This window comes from Porites lutea, chromosome 2 (genome assembly GCF_958299795.1).
Source record: "Porites lutea chromosome 2, jaPorLute2.1, whole genome shotgun sequence".
NCBI lineage: Eukaryota > Metazoa > Cnidaria > Anthozoa > Scleractinia > Poritidae > Porites > Porites lutea.
Window position 1 is genome coordinate 41,796,123 of NC_133202.1, and position 18,812 is coordinate 41,814,934.

General features: G+C 39.6%; 1 protein-coding gene across 1 annotated transcript in view; it reads right to left on the reverse strand.

Annotated features, from left to right (window-relative positions):
* Positions 1-928: 928 nt before the first annotated feature.
* LOC140928653 (acyl-coenzyme A synthetase ACSM4, mitochondrial-like) overlaps positions 929-18,812 on the reverse strand; it is a 40,150-nt gene continuing 22,266 nt past the window's right edge. The window contains exons 7-16 of the mRNA XM_073378432.1: positions 11,651-11,772; positions 10,861-11,212; positions 10,120-10,203; positions 9,879-9,980; positions 9,471-9,522; positions 7,706-7,781; positions 6,697-6,793; positions 5,217-5,302; positions 2,316-2,352; positions 929-1,233 (exon numbers count right to left, since the gene is read on the reverse strand). Coding sequence (XP_073234533.1) covers positions 1,147-1,233; positions 2,316-2,352; positions 5,217-5,302; positions 6,697-6,793; positions 7,706-7,781; positions 9,471-9,522; positions 9,879-9,980; positions 10,120-10,203; positions 10,861-11,212; positions 11,651-11,772 — 1,095 coding nt within the window. The 3' untranslated portion in view covers positions 929-1,146. The remainder of the gene's footprint in view (positions 1,234-2,315; positions 2,353-5,216; positions 5,303-6,696; positions 6,794-7,705; positions 7,782-9,470; positions 9,523-9,878; positions 9,981-10,119; positions 10,204-10,860; positions 11,213-11,650; positions 11,773-18,812) is intronic.

An 18,812-nucleotide genomic window follows, 5' to 3' on the forward strand; every position in this document is an offset into this window, starting at 1 on the left:
CGAGGCCTTCAAACCCAGACGCTGTTTAAGACAAAATTCGTTTATTTGGCTAGACTTAATTTCATCATGTTTCATGACCCTGATTCGTTTCGTTTCGTATACAGAATAAGGTAATTTTTTAAACTAATATCATGGAATGACATTTGTTTTTGGAAAAAAATTGTTGGTATGATTAGGCCCAATTTTAGCAGCTTCCTAGGTTAGTACCAAGCAGAACTTCTATATGTACAGGGGTGTACATGTTGAACATGTACATGTAGAACGCTCATCGCTAACCTTCACACTCTTTTAAAGGCTTCCGGTCCAAAAAGGCACCCGGTTAAAAGCCTGCAGGCAGGCGTTCGAAAATCCCCTTCCCCTTTCCTTTCAAACGCTTGCTACGCAAATTACCCTGTTCAATACGCTAAATAGTGAAATTGTATAAGTTGTGGTTTAATTTTATCCTTGGTTTAAATTTTATTATCTTTTGTTTCAAAATCATTATCATACATTACCATACCCAAAAACAAAAGATAATAAAAATTAATTTAAACCAAGAATAAAATTAAACCACAACATATACCATGATTAAGACCCAAGACCCTGAAAACCTTACCCTGTTCAGCCGGTTCAGTACATACACGTTTAGGCCTTGAGTCCTCCCTTGGGGTTGATTTCCAGTGTCGCGTAATTTTTTCGTGCGTACGCACGCAAATTTTACACGCGTAAATGAAATAGAGGCAATGTATGAAAGGCCAAGCGTAGATGTAAAAGTTGAGCGAGGTTCAACTTCAACGTATAAGCGTGACCTTCCATACGGTGTCTCTAACTTATTTACGCGCGCAAAGTTTACGTGCGTACGCATGGAAATATTACGCGACAGTGAAAATCCACCTTTAAGTTTCTACGTTTTGTTTTTCAAATGTTAGTCATGGGACAATACTCTTGAGAAGTGCCTCTTTCAAATTTTGTCTTATGTGCATAACATAACTTGCGAAAAGACAAAGGACAAAATCCCTCGAGGGCATCAAAACGAAACATACAGTATCATAACAAAAGTGATCGGAATGAAGTACAATTGTGGCTGTTCCTTACAAAACATAGTTTTCCTGTTCTATTATTTAGAGTCTGAGACAGTTTACTTTGCAATATGTAGGGCTGTATCATTCACTGGATATTCCACTCCTTATCTCTCAGCTGAAGTCTAACTACCTTGCCTGATAAATTTCTAGGAAGATCGTCTATGAACTCAATCTGTAAAATAGGATGATACAAAGATAGAAATTTTATTGTTTCTTTGGATCATGGATTATACGTTTCTAGGGAACTGCCCCCATACCCCTCCCCTAAGCCAACGTTAACACTTACTTCTCACTTGGGAAGGGGTAGGTGGGCAGCCCAGAAACGTTTAATGATTTTTTTTGTGCAGGGTTTACCAAACCCGGGGTTACCCGGGGGGTACTCCTGGAAATTCTTGGTGGGGGTGTGCTACCCGGTTCTCCAAATCTTGAACCTATTCCAGACTAAAAAATGTCATTTTCCACACCCTTTTTCAGACCTGGCATCATTTCTTATTAACATTACATCTACTTAGATTAGAACGCCAACAAAAAGGCTTCTTAATACCCATTACGAATTCGCATATAACTTTTTCTTCCTTATTCATTCGGCATTGAAACGACAAATACTTTCATACACTCCCGTAATTCCCTTGAAACCACACCCGATTCCAGACAAAAATGGGCAAAGTCTACACCCATTTTCATACCGAAACGGCGCAAAAACCATACCCTACGGGGCGGAATATACCTATATGGCATATATAAGGGATTACCCCCCGGGGACTAAAATCTCTTATCTTAGCCTGTGAACAACCGCCCCCTCCCCTGAGATTAGGCTGATTTAGCAACAGAACGGAAAAGTCAGTTGACCACAGCGCGCGCTAATCAACCAACTGGCTTGACCAATGGCACAAATTGGGCACCGGAAGTCGTGTTTAGTCCTTTCCGCGCGCTTTCCCGTCATCAATTGACGTTCCCGTTCTGTTGCTAAATCAGCCTATTTTTTCTGAGGGGAGGTGGTGGCTGTACACAGGCTATCCTATCTCAGATGCAGTGGTTATTTGGTTTAATCCCTACCAAACCTTCCTAGAGATCAAAAAGACTTTCTGCATCGAATTTGAGTTACTGCGCTCCACGTAGAACGCACTGCTATAAGAGTTTGTAGTTAGACTGTATAGGGAAAACAAACCAAGAGCCATTATGGCTCTTGGTAAAACGGATCTTTTAACAGGTACATAGCGGTAAAGGAATTAAAATATGTCACGATTTGATGACCTTTTCTGGACACATCCAGGCTGCAGCATTGTATTTCATGTACTTATGCTACGCCAAAAGTGACAAAATATCGAAGATGTAACTTTATAATTCAAATCCACCAATTCACTATCAAGATCGATAAAATTAACATCAATTTGCTTGTTGAATGTGTCAAGATTGTAGAATTTAATTTCAATTCCCACGTGTTTCATGTCATGTATCAAGAGACACGTTTTCTAAATCAAGATGCATGTTTTTTAAATCAAGAAGGGAGACGACAATTTTTGATCAGTTTTGTTTCCGAGAGGGACTGAAACCGAGCACACAGGTTGGAAGTGTTGACGGGCCTGCACGACTCCTGCAGCTCGCAAATAGATTGGTCTTAAAACCTTTATAGTTTAGCTCTTACTTGAGTGTCTTTTAGGGATTTTCCTTTGCGATATGAAATGAGGGGAGGTTCCTTAAAGATGTCTCTGAGATATGGTTGGTTCTGTATAAGGTGCCATTTCCCCTTGAGTATGTTCTTGAGGTTGGGCAACGCAGGGTGGTATTGCGTTACAATGGGTAGTATTTTCTTACTTGCATTTTTGTTTCTCTGTTCTAGTGCTTTCTTTCTGTCTGCGAAAATGACCTCTGAGAGATGTTTTTCTACAGTTGTAGCTGGATGGGTAATCTCTCTTCTTGAGGCGTGTTGAAAAATTCCTCATGTTCTCTTCAAAAGTGATTTCAGAGGAATTTGTTCTTAGAAGCCTTAAAGCTTCTCCTTTGATGAAGCCTTTTGTGACGCCTGGTGGGTGACACGAATACAAATTGGTGTATTGGAATGTTTCTGTAGGCTTGAAGTGTGTTCGCACGTCAAGGATAGAATCCTTGTTGAATCTGACACCTTTGTACCTTTCGTGTCCAAGAATGCAGTCTCTGTTTCTGATATTTCAGCCGTGTGTGAATTTGATTGTGGGATGGGAGTTGTTCTGCTCTGTATGAGTATTTCTTTTTCTATTTTGGCCATGAAGATCTTAGCAAAGGCTACGGCCATTTTCGTGCCCATGGCTGTTCCATGGGTTTGAAGATAATCTTTCTCGTTAAATTGGAACGAGTTTTCTAGTAGTATCAGACTAAGCATTTCGCTTAAAAACCTGGTAGGGACTGGAGGGTTTCCTTGGTGAAATTCTTCGTATGCAAGGCATACAGTGGTAATACCCTCTCGTTGTGTTTTTTTTTTTTTTTTGTATAGGCTTGTGACGTCCATTGAAACATGTATGGCACTTTTAGGCAGTTTAATCCTCTTGATGAAGTTAATAAAGTCTGTCGTATCTTTAAGATACGAAGGTTGTAGTTGTGCTATTGGCTGAATAAGGTGGTCAACAAATGCTGAGATCCGTTCTGTAGGTCCGGAACACCCTGATATAATAGGTCTTCCAACAGGTGTCGGTTTGTGGATTTTAGTAAGTGTGTAAAACACGGTGATTGGCGGAGGATCGGGCGTAAGGGAGAGCCATTTAGCCGTCGTTTTATCAATGTGGCCTTCTAAGAGCAGTGTTTTAATAAGTTGTTGAGCTTTTTTGGTTGTAGTTTCAACCACTGGTTTGTATAGAGGTCGGTAGTTATTTAAATCATCAAGCAGAACCTGACCTTCCTTTAGTTTGTCCTGTCTGCTCATCAATACACTGGTGTAAAGCTTTTGTTGCGCGATAACTCTTTGAGAGCTTGGCGCTCTCCCGTACATATATTATCTTTTGGCTTGTCAAATTCAATACTTGCGAGCTCTAATTTTACCTCCTCTCCGGGAAGGTCTCCAGAGCTACAGATAGCTGGACTGGTGGTTCCCAGTCCGACTTCACGTGGAAAGGATGAGGTTCGTTTTCTTCCCCGTGAAAAATATATTGTAGTCGTATTCGTCTCGCAAATTGATTGAAATCCGCGAGAAGCTGGCACCTGATAAGATTTTCTTTTGTCACGGGTGTAGGGATAAACTTTAGACCACGCGATAGTAGAGTAATTTGCTTATCTGTCAGTTGTTCATTTGACAGGTTTTTGATATACTGTTTGCGTGACTCAATGGCGTTAAAAAAGCGCTTTTTGTCTTTGATTTTTCTCCACCCTTTTCTTTTGCGGTTTTTGGCCGCTTTGTTATCTCTGCGGTTTGCTTTCCCTTTTCCCCTTACTTCTAAGGAGTCTTATAAGAGACAAGAGTAAGATTCACTTTATAATTGTTTATTCGCACACACTTGTGATCTCATTTGCTCTAACAATACATCGACTTCGCTAATCTTGGTCTTCAATTTACATTGCCATCTTTGTTGACAGTTTTCTTTTTATCCGGTGATTGCGTTTTCTGGTGAGACGTCTGCTTAGTATTCCTATATTATTCCTTACAGTATTCCTGCGAGATTTATTGTTAATCGTTCTGCGCGCCTGTGGTGATATTTCACCAGCGCTTCTACGAGAGCCTGTTCTGCTTTCTTTCTGGTCGAGCCTATCTCGTTCTTAAATCGCCGCCTCAGTTCTTCGTCAGGTGTTGACACGTTCGAGATGTGTTCGAGATGTGTTAACTCCTTGTGCTGCTCGAATGATTCTTCTGACAAGTTCTTCGATTCCTTCCTCTGCCATGTCTCACGCGGGAGGGCGGGAATGGGCTAGAATTTCGCAGATTTTTAGGTTTCAGTCCCTCTCAGAAACAAAACTGATCAAAAATTGTCGTCTCCCTTCTTGATTTAAAAAAACATGCATCTTGATTTAGAAAACGTGTCTCTTGATACATGCAGGAGCCTCCTGATAATGACATGAAACACGTGGGAATTGAAATTATATTCTACAATCTTGACACATTCAAAAGGCAAAAATCCATCTTGATCGTGAATTCGTGGATTTGAATTAAAAAGTTGCACCTTTGATATTTTGTCACTTTTGGCGTAGCATATGTACTCCTGTAGTTCTTTCATCAGCTCATCCTGGTTTTTGTTCTTAAAGTCACTTGACAGCACAATAAATGCTTTTAAAATTGTCTAAAAAAAGGAAAACATATCCTTAACCTATTTAAGGCAAACAAAACTTAATTCAGGTCCCAGATAAGAGCCTCTTTCCTGACTTCAATTATATTCCGTCACTTAATGGGAAAGGAAACTAAAGAAGAACAATAGGATTATAGGAAAGATTGTCAGGTACAATAAATTGCAACTCCTATATGGTGTTAGAGACTGAATGAAAAGTAATGACTAACAACACTATTATTGCAAAGTTGTGCTGGCTGTGACGTTGGTAGCAAGAATTCACCGATGGGATGCTCTCTCCTCCGCAGAGGCCTCTTTGTGTCGTAGGGAGACTGGGAAGAAGGGAAAATAGGCGCGCGGGGCACGATGGGAAGGGGGTAGAGAGGAAGGGAAGTAGGCTCCCGCCTTTTCCCTCTTCCCATCGTCCCCTGCGCGCTTTCTATTTTTCGATTATTGCAGTACTTTTCTCTATTTTTACTGGGATACAGCCGGAGCATTTACGGAGGAGAGAGAATAGGATATGAATCCGTAACCTTCCAATCACCGGGATCTCTATCCAACTAAACTACGCTGCCAGGGAGAGACTCGAGGCCATTAAAAAAATTAAACCCATTTATAAGGATGATGCCTTAGCTTTCATTTTCCAGGAAGACTGCGGCACAATCCTAACTTCAACAAACTATTTCTGCTATAAAGATCTCACGATATCCAGGTCATTAAGGATGTTTCAAAAGTAGCAGAAAGAAATACGAAAATTATAAGTTTTCCACTAACAAACCCAAAATCATTTAATGTGTCGTACCCGTATCATTTAAGTATTTCACCATATCATGAGCTATATTACGAGGATAATGCTGTTTTGGGTCAATTCTGTGCTGAAGTCATACTTGGTACCCACGTTTACCCATGCACAAAATGATCCTGAAGAGTTATGAAGAAGGTACCGACAAATTTCATAAGGGGGCGGCACTAACTATGTTTTTTTTTTTTAATGATTCTTGTAGGTAAAGCATTAAAAAAAAAAGCTGGCCCAACTTGTTCCGTTTTCAATCCATGTCACCCTTGCCATTTGTTGCAACAGACGACAGGAAAATGCCTAAATATAGTCTAATGAATAACGAAACTGGACCATTATTTTTGGAATTCAGTTAATGCGAAAAGAAACGGTTTAGCTTTAAGACAGATAGCAAAAGCTTGACCTATTGTAGCCCCTTGGATACTTTAGAAGAGGTTTTACGCAACCGGTCCCTCTTAACCAGTCTCAGATTCAGTGTCTTACCAGGTTTTATTCTCGCCCATACGATATACTCTCGTCCAAAGCAACTCTTCTTCAATGTCTCATGTTACAAAATTTGATTCGTACCCAGTTTTACAGTATAAACGTCTAATCTAGATATAAATAAAAATACCTGAGACAACTGATTGAGACTGCTGACCACAGCACAGTCGAGTACCGCAGGATGTTCTCTTAAGGAGGTCTCTACATCACAAGGATTGATCAGGAGTCTGAAAATAATTGTTATGATTCTCTGATTATACCGGCCAACCATCCTTACGAAGTACTCCTCAAAACGACTACATGTAATAATGACTGACATTTCGACGACATCCGCAGAGATTACCATCATATTCAAATTAAGCAGATATGGAATGAGATGCCAAATAGCTTAAAAAAACATATCAAAGAAGACCTTCAGAAAAAAAAACTTTAAGGAGCTTTATTAAGTATATTGAAAACCGAAGACAACTATAATGATAATGACAAAATCATGGCCAAACTTAGAAAATATATACTTCCAGTTTTTCTCTCTTATTCTCGTTTTTTTTGAAAAACTGTTAGTTTAGTCTTCTCTTTTTTCAAACTCATTTTTTGCCATTTGTAATATTAAGAACTTGTGAGACTGACCTGCCTCGATTACTTTTAGTAACATGCAAGTCAGTCAGATTTCATTGTAAATAGTTTTCATATAAAATAAATAAACTTGAAACTTGAAAACTTGCTTCACAGCTGTTCTTTGTCTCGTCACGCAACGACGATGACGACACAAAGAACCGCTGTGGTGCAGACTAGACTGCCCCTGGGTCTCCAAGGATGAAAGCAATCCTAATGAAAGTTACATTGTTATTACTTGCGGTAATTAAAGTTTTTGTTAGGGAGTACTCTGATCCACCCAATCAAATCAGATGAAACTGTCTCTGCAGCTTTCGCTCGACAGTATGCCACTTGTTTTATGCCTCATCTTCAAGGTGCAGGAAGGAGGAATATAATGCAAAAAAGCTTCATACAAGGAAAAGTTTAGACTGATTTATTTTAAAATTAACTTTCAATCGGTAAAAAAAAACTTTTTGTGAAAGTTATTTGAAGATACCACCACACGTATCAGCGGAAAGGTTTATTGCTAGAGAAAAATGTCTTACGTGTTCACAATAATAAGGTCATCAGCTCGTCCGACAATCCAGAAATGACCGTCTTTGTCCCTCCGTCCCAAATCACCTGTTTCAGTATTTACCCCGTTAGAGCTCAGTACCAAAATATGCACAGACAGATAAAGGTCATAACTCAGCAGTATAGCATAGTTAGTCCTACAGTGAAAGGTTCCGACTTTACTTATGAATTAATTGCAAGGTACTTTAACGCTCAGTTAGCATAATATAAGGGTACATTTGATAATATTAGCAAGTTTTGATTGATAACTTCTTCTTGGCCATGTAAATGGGAGAACTTCATAAGGTTTTTGCCTTCTAAAGAGATAACTCGTACAGTTTTTGATTGGTTTCCGAATGCAGGCTTCGTTTGGAATCAGCTTCTGACACTCCCCATGTTACAATAGCAGACGTGAATAGAGCGAAGCCACTTCTATAATTAGCTAATTGAAGCAGATTCAGGTTGAAATCATACAATCGTAATTCAAGTTACACATTAGATGAAAGCAAGAGACTATAAAGGGGACAGAGAGGGCATCCCCCATATACACCCTATTCCATAGGTAATTCGTCTCGAGTTATTTTTAGAATCGGGATAAAGTTACCTCGCGCGAGGCGTGGATGTTTCGTGGAGGTTTCGCATGACCAAACGCCGTGCAAAACATGTCGGGCGAGAGGTAATGAAAGCGTAAAAAGATCGAGAGCATTCCTGAATATTGAAGCGAAATGAGTCGGCGCTCACCTGGGAAAAAGGAATAGCTGGACTCTTTGACAACTCGTGAAATCAGTTTAACTCGAAGTTGTCGTAACCTTAGTGCTTTAATAAAATGAGAAATTTCGCCGGTCTATTGAAACGGTCGTTTGTACAATTTAGGGAGTTTAAGATCCAACGACGCGGACGACAACTAGAACGTCAAAAAAACAATAGGTTTAATTAGCAAAACAACAACTTCGCACGTGCAACACACTTTTTTGTTCATTTCTTTCCCGTTTTTGCACGACTACGACGTGAAAATGCCTAATTTCGCGTTTTATGGAGGACGTAAATAAGCAACGACGAAATTTTATTTCTCTTTCTGAGCTTGAATATGGTCCCTTGAATTCAGCTTTAGGAGGGTTCGCCTCCAATTGACAGAGTAAGTGGGTAGGAATAATCGCTATAAAGACTGAAAAAAATAAACATCAAACCAGAAATTGCTCTCTTCAAACTGTAAATTATAAATGATCCTGAGAGAATATTCAGTGTGTTAAGGATTTCCCTGCTCTACTGTTAGCTCTATACAAGAGAGGAAGGGCGATTCTTTTTTAATTTCGGTTTCGCTGACACAGCTTTCGCAGAAATCTCGCTGTAGTCGTTTTCGTCGACAAAAGGAATAGCAAAATCGCTCTCCGCGTCTTCCCCCATTTTGTTCTGCGTCATTTCGTGAAGGACGCGTGGCTCTCAGCGTGGGTCATCCACGCGGAACACATTCGCGCTATGTGATTGGCTGTTGTCTAATCCCCCTTGAGCTCTGTGGTGTTAAAAATAACTCGAGACGAATTACCTATGGAATAGGGTGTATATGGGGGATGCCCTCTCTGTCCCCTTTATAGTCTCTTGATGAAAGCCCACTCGTAACATGCGTGAGGGACTGGGGGGTCTAACGATAGCGATTACATTGTTGCTACCAATCAGGTAAGCTATTCATGACAAGAAAAACTCATCGAGGAAAACGTCCTCGTCAACTTCCCTCATGTAATGATCACAAACTTAACGCACCTGTCACGTAAAAATCTCCAGAAAAACAAGCCTCGGTTTTCTGAGGATCATCCTACAAACAAGTTATCACTTCAGGTTAATAAAGTTCATAGTTACATTGTTCATTATTCGTATGTATGTTAGAACTAGGATTTGGAAGAAGATTTCAACGGAAACTTAAGGTGATGTTACACGGGACGATTCGCAACGACGATTTTTAGCGCAACACACCGTTGCAATGTTGGAACAATGTTGTTACCATTCGAAACAATGTCGCAACAATGTTGCAACGCTGTGTTGCGCTAAAAATCGTCGTGGCGGATCGTCTCGTGTAACATCACCTTTAGGTTTCTTCTGATACAAAATGGAAACAAAAGCTAAATGTAAAAAACTGAGTTAGCTCACTTAACAATTACTTCTTTTTCTTACCACATAACGGATAAACATCTTAACAGGACGATAGGGTTTTACACGAACCACAATTCTTCCCAGTGTGTCATGCGGTAGCTCTTGGTTATTATCGTCAACAACCTATATTTCAATGATAGTTGACAAACAGTGCATAAGCCTACAAAACATGTAGACGTAAAAACGTAAGTATCAGAATTTGTTCGCAGAATGTCCGGCCAAAGTTGGTGAATATTTACTACTAGTAGTCAAATCAACTTACAAGCATGTCAACACCATGGAAAGGCCTACCAACAGATTCAAGCTGTGAGCTGTTTCCTGCGTCTCTGTACCATGTCAAAGCATTCTTTAAGAAAAAGTATGAATTAAGCACATACGAGATGAAAGAGAAAGATGTATAATGAAAGCCTGATTATTCATCGTGGTATGTCTAAGACAGTATGTGTGAGGTGGTCCATAAAGAAGTGTGCTATGACTGCAGAGAATTGTCTTCACGTAGCTGCGCCATTTTGGCATTCATAAATTCCTCCATCATACTGAAAGAAAGTGGACCTCAAAACAAAGTTTAGTTAAGGGCCGCAATCTGAGCATGTGATTAGGTTTTGCAGTCAGCAACGCCTGGATTGGTCTCTAGAATCCATAACACTGTCTGCACAGCGCCCCCAATCATAAGAAAATGTAGAATTCAAACCCTCTCAAAAAGGACAGAAATAAGCTAGGCTCCTTTCCCAATGGACTCAGGAGCTCAGTGGCTCAGTTTTGTAAGATCACCCTAAACCTTCACGTGACTTGAATAACCACTTAGAATTGGCCGTCTCGTCTTACAAAAGCAGGGGTAAGAAAAAGCGAGTTTTAAGTTATTACCTCGTGCGAAATGCATTGACACTTAAATGAAGGCATCTTTGGAGGCCTAGCCTGCGGACACAGAAGTATTGCGACGACCGGAAATACGACTGTGTCCGCAGGCTATTGGAGGTCCTGATTAACGGATTTTGAAACATACCAACTCCGTTTGTCCGTAAATGTCCCAGAGCGCAACTCCTGTTTTTTCTCTCCAACGACGTAGCACCTTCTTGTTTGATGGTTCCCCTGAGACTAAGCAGCGTTTTAATGTGGGAAATTTAAAGCTATCAAGAGAACCCTCGTCCAAAGCCTTTGTGTAAATGGAAGGCCTAAACTGAGCCACAGTAATAGGATACTCCTGCAAGGTTTTCAGGACTTCTCTAGGGGTCACTTTCTTGTAATGAACGAAAGTCCCTGCTCCATCGGACCAAGCACCATAAAAAGACCGAGTAAGAAGCACACTCCACCCAGTAGGAGTAGTTACCCAAATTAAATCTGTTTCTTCGTTAACCCTGTAATAGAAAATGATTCAGTTAAAAGCTTTAAGCCTAACTTGGAAAAAACCTGAAAGAATGCATTTTACAGCTCTTCTCTCTAAAGCAGACCCTCTTTAGAAAGAATGCCAATTTCAGCACAGAAGCACACGTAGCAACTCCACGGTATGGCTAGTACCTTACTAATGCGCACAATCATATCACCCCGGCAGTGGTAGCCAAGGAGAGCTGTTTCGTCCTCGGTTGTGCGTATGCGTAAGGTACCAGTCATGCCGCGGAATTGGTATGTGTGCTTCAGTGCTGAAATTGGTATTGTCCTCTGTCTATTGAAAGCCCACCCATTCATACAGGAAGAAAAATTCACCCCTCCCTCCGCTTCTTACCCACTACCCCTTGGTGGCGAAGGGATCAAATTAAAAGCCAAAAATCCGTGGTTCTTCCGCCTTTGTCACGTACTTTTCAACTGCTAAACTTCCCAGTCCCATACTGGCTTGCGAGTGTTCGATCATCTTTGCATTTCCAGTTGTTCCGCTTGAGAAGAATATGTTAGTGGGAGCTGAACTTAATGACTTCACGGACTTGTAAAGAGAAAGAAAAATAAAATAGAAAGACCGGTTATGTATTAAACAAAACAGAGGTAAATATCAACCTCTGTGAACAGGATGAGAAAAAAAACTCCAGCAACTACAACCAAGGAATGTTGCCATGCAAACTACACGTAAGTATAATAGACAGTATAATAGGCGCACAGTAATCATTCTATGCCCTGCCGTAATGAGGAAAAAAGAGAGCGAAAGGGCTGCTTATCACTGCACTCTGCTCTGTTAAAGTTCTTTCTGTGTCACGTTGATGTCTTGCAAAGTTTACTTTTAATTAATGATAATGATAATAACTACAAGAAAAGTAATAATAATAATAATAATAATAATTTTTCGGCTGGTCAGATCTATTTTAGTTCCTTCGTAATCCTTTAATGTTATCATACTGGCGCATACAGCATTTTCGTCGGTCATTCTGTGCCGAAATTATTTTTCTCCAGGGCGCGCGAAATTTGCAAGCTCAAGGAACACGTGTCAACACGCGTCTCACAGTGAAAGTTTCCGCCGTCTTTGTCATTTTGCAGCTGTAGACAGACTGATTTTCCTATGTTCTAACGTACTGGCTCCTTATTCGTGAGTGCATGTCGCGTGCACAAAAAGATCGCCAAGAAGGTCGACCTTCACGGTATGTGTTAAGCAGGTAGGGAGATTCTGAATAAGTTTATTTGTATGTCGCCGCAAGCGAAAACTAGAAAATCAAGCTGTGACAAGTACTAAGTGAAATCAACTATACAAGACAACATTAACGGTAGAAGGATGCACCCCTTCGCGATTTTTAACGTTAGAGGAACGTGCATGAAAAGCAATGGTAATGAAAACGATACACGCCACTTGTGGTATAAAGACAACTTGAATATGATGGAGAAAGTTGATCTTTTCGTACTATTATGGAAATGACAGGCGGCACAAATTAAAGTCTTAGTTCTACAGAAAACTTATTTCCAACCTGAAAATCGACTCTTGCAGTCTCCAAAAGGTTTTCAAATGCAAGCCAGCCTTTCCTGCAAGTATAGTAAAGACCACAATATCGTTAAGATTCCTCTGGCTTAGCCTTTTTAAAAGGTAAAATATTTGCTTCTTACAAGAAACATACAGTACGTACACCTTCGAATATATACAAGTAAAGATGAGCGCTGCGAGTTTGCAGCTCGCTATATCTACGCACGGTCCACGCACTGCGCGCTCGACGAGATTATAAAATCACTTCGCGATGAATTAAATATATTTATTTCTTGTACTTTCGCATTATTAATTTTCTCAATATTGGCCTTGCTCTCTTTTCTTATAAATACTTTGGTACCTTATGTTTTGTTTTCTTTGTTTTTTCCTTTGGCATTTGTAATTTTGTGAAGTTTTAATCTGGTTATTTGTCAGTGCATGTACTATAAGTAATTGAGTTGATATTGTAAAATAATGTAATGTAAGATGAAATGAAAGAAAATAATAAAAAAAGAACAAAATTGGAGAAAAAAAAAAAACAGGAGGAGTATTCAATTGTAATTGATAAAATAAAAGATCATGGACTCTATTTATACTCCTAGAAGAGGGCGTATAGGGCATGAAATATAAGAAATTCCTCGCAAATGAAAAGATTAAAGTCGCAATTTCAAATCATTTGACGTAATTGATAACTCTGTTTTGGCCTCTCTATTATGAAAGTCCAAGCTCTATTATGCTAGTTCCTTTGACAAACGGTCTATCTAGAGGTGGTATCAAAGAATAATAATTGTTTTTTCTCGGTCAATTCAACAAGACTATCAGCTCTTTGCTATTACATAGGAGAAACTTAAAAAATGAAAACCTTTCGTCTTAGACCTTATTGATGGATGGTTTTTGTGCAAAAAGTTAGAAAGATGCGCATGGACGCATGAGCAGAGATCGATCTTGCCAGATACCTTTGTTTAACTTTGATCCTGTTGACCAAAATCTTGGTTTTAATATTGACTTCTATAACCTGTAAAACAAATTAAATCGAAAAAACGAACAAACAATGAGCAGCAAAGGCATAATAAATAATCATAATATTTCAAACTATTTTTTCCGAACTTTTGATTGGTCTAGAGGTCATAACGTCTCTGCAGCCTACGGACAATAGTCTACCCATGCGCCATGGAGAAAAAGTCGTTTGGCTCTGCTTTGCTCCAGACAATGCTCAGCTTATGGGCAATTTGCCCCTGTCTTTAGGGATAATAGTGTCTCCTCATGCCTTTAATAACGTTTAAGAAAGCAAAACATAATGCTGATTGAAAATTGTCTCCTTTCGTTGCAATGGTTATGGTCGGTGTCTTGCACTTCAATTATTTCCCACTGCCTTTGACTTCGGCCTCGCGGCTTCGGCAATGAAATAATTGATCTGACAAATCAAGGTATTTTGCTGAACGATCTTTGCGACGATTCTAAAGTACGTGTACCTTCGCTAATGAAGGGCCAGGCCCGAAACGTTTGGAAAGAAACGCCAACTACAACACGGCACTTTTGTTCATCACTACTTTTTATTGAACATTCTCTTACTCACTTTATATCGAGACTATGAAAAGAATAATTTCACCTCCATTGTGCACGGATCAAGGAGATACAGTTAAGACAAATTACAAAAGAAAGGATAAATAAGTGATGAAAAAAGTCGGTGACCACAGTAGCCGAAGTGTTCGTGTTGGTTACTGAGTGCAGACATGTTTTGAATAAAATCAACAAATCTAAAATGACCATAGCTGTGTGCTACTAATAAATTACATTCAAAAGTTCTTAACTATAATAAACCTTTATAATACAATGCAATGTATTGTTAAATTGGGCTTTTTATAACGAAAAACAGAGAGGGAAAAAAAAAATGAAGTTAGCTATAATTGGTTTTGTAGAAGAAAATTTTTATAGTTTCTTTTCAAGGCGAACCTTTTAGGTTTAGAAACTTCAGTTCTTCCGAAAATTTTCCCATACCTGAACTGCCTTATATTTAAACATTACAAAATAGTTTTTTTAATCAAATTATACCAAGTGAGATACCTTGTCAATAACATCAAGCAGCTCTTCTTTAATCTGATCAGAGTTAGCTGACACTACACAGACTGGTTTGGACTTCACAATTCTACGGTGAAGTTCTTTGGGCCCAGTGTTATCTGGGATTACCATGAAGACTGCACCTGTAACAATCGTGCTAAATTAATACGATAGATCAGTCTCACCCCTAATAGGCAGTTCATTGTCGACGTATATTAGGCTATGTTTACACTATACTGGATAACGTTTGCACCGGCACAGGCCTGTAGCCAGGATTTTTTACGTTGAGGTGCGATCCAACAAACCACACCGGGGGCGCAAGTCTCTGGGGTGGGGGTTGGAATTAGGTTGTCTGAGACTGCATTTCAAGCGTTTTGAAGAACTGGGTATTTCTTGAACTTTTAATCTTCAAAGTAATTTTTTTCAAATAGAGTACTTTTTTAGAATGACAATACGGGATGCCACTAACAGAAAAAAAAGCAGAAAGAAAGTTGTAAATCCGTATAATTCGCAAAGTTTGAATAATGATCTTTGCATCATGACTATTCAATAGTGTACCAAGCTGAAGCTTCCTTGGGTCTTTCTTAGAAACACATCAATCAAAGAATTCTTCAGATCAATGTAGGTTAGATAGTGGATGTGAATAAGAGCCAGTGAAGAGAGCCTCTCTTGTGCGGATTGAGAAAATGCTTCTTGGCCTTTCCAACGAATTGACTGGGTTTATGCGTTGACATTAACATGTTGGAACATTTGTTATGCACAGTATGCGGCATGAGAGTCAAAATAAGGTGAAATCTAATAGAAACGATACAGTTAGAGTTAACGAACCAATCAAGGAAGCACTGATCATTAGTTTCAAATTACAGGACGGGATAAACGCACGCTCTTATCGTCAATGCCTATGTTTCTTTCAAAACCTTGTGTTAGTATGTCCACATAGACTTTCAAAAAAGTCCTTCGTCCGATTTAATACGGCGCAGACTAAGAAGCTCGCTCCATTTGTTAAGAAACTCGTGAAGTCGACTTGTAACAAGTCTATAGGATTGATGTTAAATCAAATCTACGACACCTTAACCAAACCTGTTCTTAAACAAGCAGCCTGTATCATCCAATACTCCGGAACTGCAGGCAAAATTATCATCACACGGTCGCCTGGTTTGATATCAGCGGCCGCACACAGCAAGTTAGCGGTCCTAGAGAGAAGAAAAAGCAAAGTAGATTACAATCTCTGAATACGAGGTACCGAGGTGGCACCGTTTTAGTTGGCTCAAGGATAGATAGAGGTTACCCAAGCAGTGAAAAAGTTAAATTTTAAATTTATCGTTACATCTACATTGGGGAGTGACAAGCCTCATGAATTTTTGTAAGGGGTTGCGCTTCTTTAGTGGCGGACCCCTAGGCGCAGTAATTTACATAAACATAGATGAATTTCTCAAAGTGCCATTTAAAAAAATCCACCTTAGGAAGCAGGTAAATTTAAGCATAGGTTGGAAATGCCATTTAAGGGGATAGGCTGAAAAAACTATTACTTTTTAGAGTTCAAAACGACATCTTGAAAACTCCACTTCACTTCATTACCGTCACCATCAATCCACCAAAGGGCTGGAATATCACTCTTTCTTTTGCCCTCCTGCAAGAAAAGTAAAATTTAAAATACACTAATCAGCACTTTTGTGAAGTTAATACAATGCAGTTAAAACCCGCATGTAAGAACCTTGTGGATTAAGAACCTGCTGGAAGTAATTTGCCTTTTTAAGAGCGGCTCCGCGCAATTATCAACTAGACGTGGAAATAGTTAAAAAATGACCTGGCCACAAACTCAGCCGGAATAAAGCCCTATGGGCCCTAATTACAAAATCGTTGGTTTAAGTACGATCGAATGAAAAATATTTTTTCTAGCTAATTTTTTTTCCCGAGGCCTAAATGGGAAACATCATGCGAAATTGGATTCATCAGTTCAGTGGCTCGTATATTTTAAAATAAAGTTGCCTAGCAAAACATAATGACCCTTCATATTTTCACAATCTTTCTTCTATAATTTTAACTGATTAGTTCGCGACTTGGTCAACAAAAGATATTTAAAAAGGTAATTTCTAAGGGTGCTGTGACTGAAGTGTCTCCTTGTGATAATGAATCCATTTCGACAGTCTTTTTGGTTTCCAAAAAGACCGGGAACTTTCGGCCAGTTATAAACCTTAAGCCCTTAAATCAATTTGTGAAAAAGATTCATTTCAAGATGGATAATATCCGCATGGCCTGGAACTGTATTTCCCCTGGGGACTTCATGGTCTCTATTGACCTTAAGGATGCTTATTTCAGTGCACCTGTTTTCCAGCCCCATCGTAAATCCTTACGTTTTCTTGGAATTCCAAGCGTGAAGAGTTTACTTGTTCACCTTTTGGGTACAGCCTTGCACCCGGGGTTTTCACTAAGATTTTTAAACCTGTTATAGCATATTTTAGATTTATTTTTGATTTATTGTCGTAAAACAACTCTCTGTGATTTGCGCTTTACTGTCAATGTTGAGAAATCTCAGCTAGTTTCTGTCAATAAGATCTTTTATTTGGGTTTAATAATTAATTCCATAGCAATGAAATTGCAGTTGCTGGCTGTTAAATTAGAGAAAATAGTCTCAGCCTGTAAAGTTCCTTTTAGATAAGCACCAACCTAGTGTTAGGGATGTTGCTAAAGTAACTGTGCTGTTAGTTTCTGCACTCCCGGCTGTGAATTATCTAGAGATGCATTACCGTTCCTTAAGAGTTGTGCAAGACGCAAACGTTGTCTGGAAGCCTTGATTATGACAGGACACGATCATTAAGCTCTCAAGCTCGTTCTGATTTACAGTGGTTCATTGAGAATATTACCCAGTGCAATGGTAGGCTTTTTCAGGTTCCGAAACTGATTGATATTTACATTCAGACTGATGCAAGTTTAATTGGTTTGAGAGCCGTGAGTGGTAGCCTGTCTGCATCTGGCAGGTGGTCTCAAAGCGAATCCAAACATCACATTAATTACCTGGAACTTCTAGCACGATTTCATGCTGTCAGTTGTTTTGAGTCTAATTCAAGGTCCGTTCATGATGTTAGACTTGCAATTGCCAACTCCAATGCAGTGCCCTGTATTATCAATGCGGAGGGTGTACGATCCCCCTTATTAGATTTATTGTTCAGAAGTATTTGGGACTGGTGCAAGTTGAGGGATATTTTTATTTCTGCTCAGCACATCCCAGAGAAGGTTAATACTCTGGCCTATACCTTATGCAGGGAAATCTCCTCTAATTTGGCGTGGTCCTTAGATTGTTTGGTTTTTAAGGAAATTATTTCTTAAACCTTTATTCCTGAGATTGACCTTTTTGTATCTAGGCTTAATGCCAAAACTGCGAAGTTTATCTCCTGGCACCCACTGCCAGGTTCAATGGCTATAGATGACTTTTCTTTGAGTTGGGATAATATGAATTGCTATGCCTTTCCTCCTTTTAGTTTGCTACCTCGAGTACTAGCCAAGCGTCGCCACGACAAAGCCTTAGTTCTATTAATTGCATTGGTATGGCCTGCTCAGAGTTAGTATCCACTTCAGTTACAGTTGTCAGCAACTCAGCCTATCTTGTTGCCTCGTCTAGAGAACCTCCTGAGTCTCCCTCATAACCAAGAACAGCACCCACTGAGACACAAACTGAACTTGGCCGCTTGGACATTATCATGAAAGTTCTGTCAAACAAAGGATTTTCAAAGCAATCAGTTGACATCATTTGCGCATCATGGACAGCAGGTACCGAGGAACAGTACAAGGACGTGTGGGACAAGTGGTCTGGCTGGGTTACAAACGGCAAATTGATTTACTTCAAGCTTCTGTCATCCAGGTGGTGGAGTTCTCAACTGTTATCATGAGGGCAAAGGATACTGTACCATTAACACTTATCGTTCTGCACTATCTACAACGCTTTGTTCCGTGAACAATGCTCGAGATTCTTCTTGGTTCAGATCCTTAAATAGCGAGATTACTCAAGGAAGTGTACTTTCTCG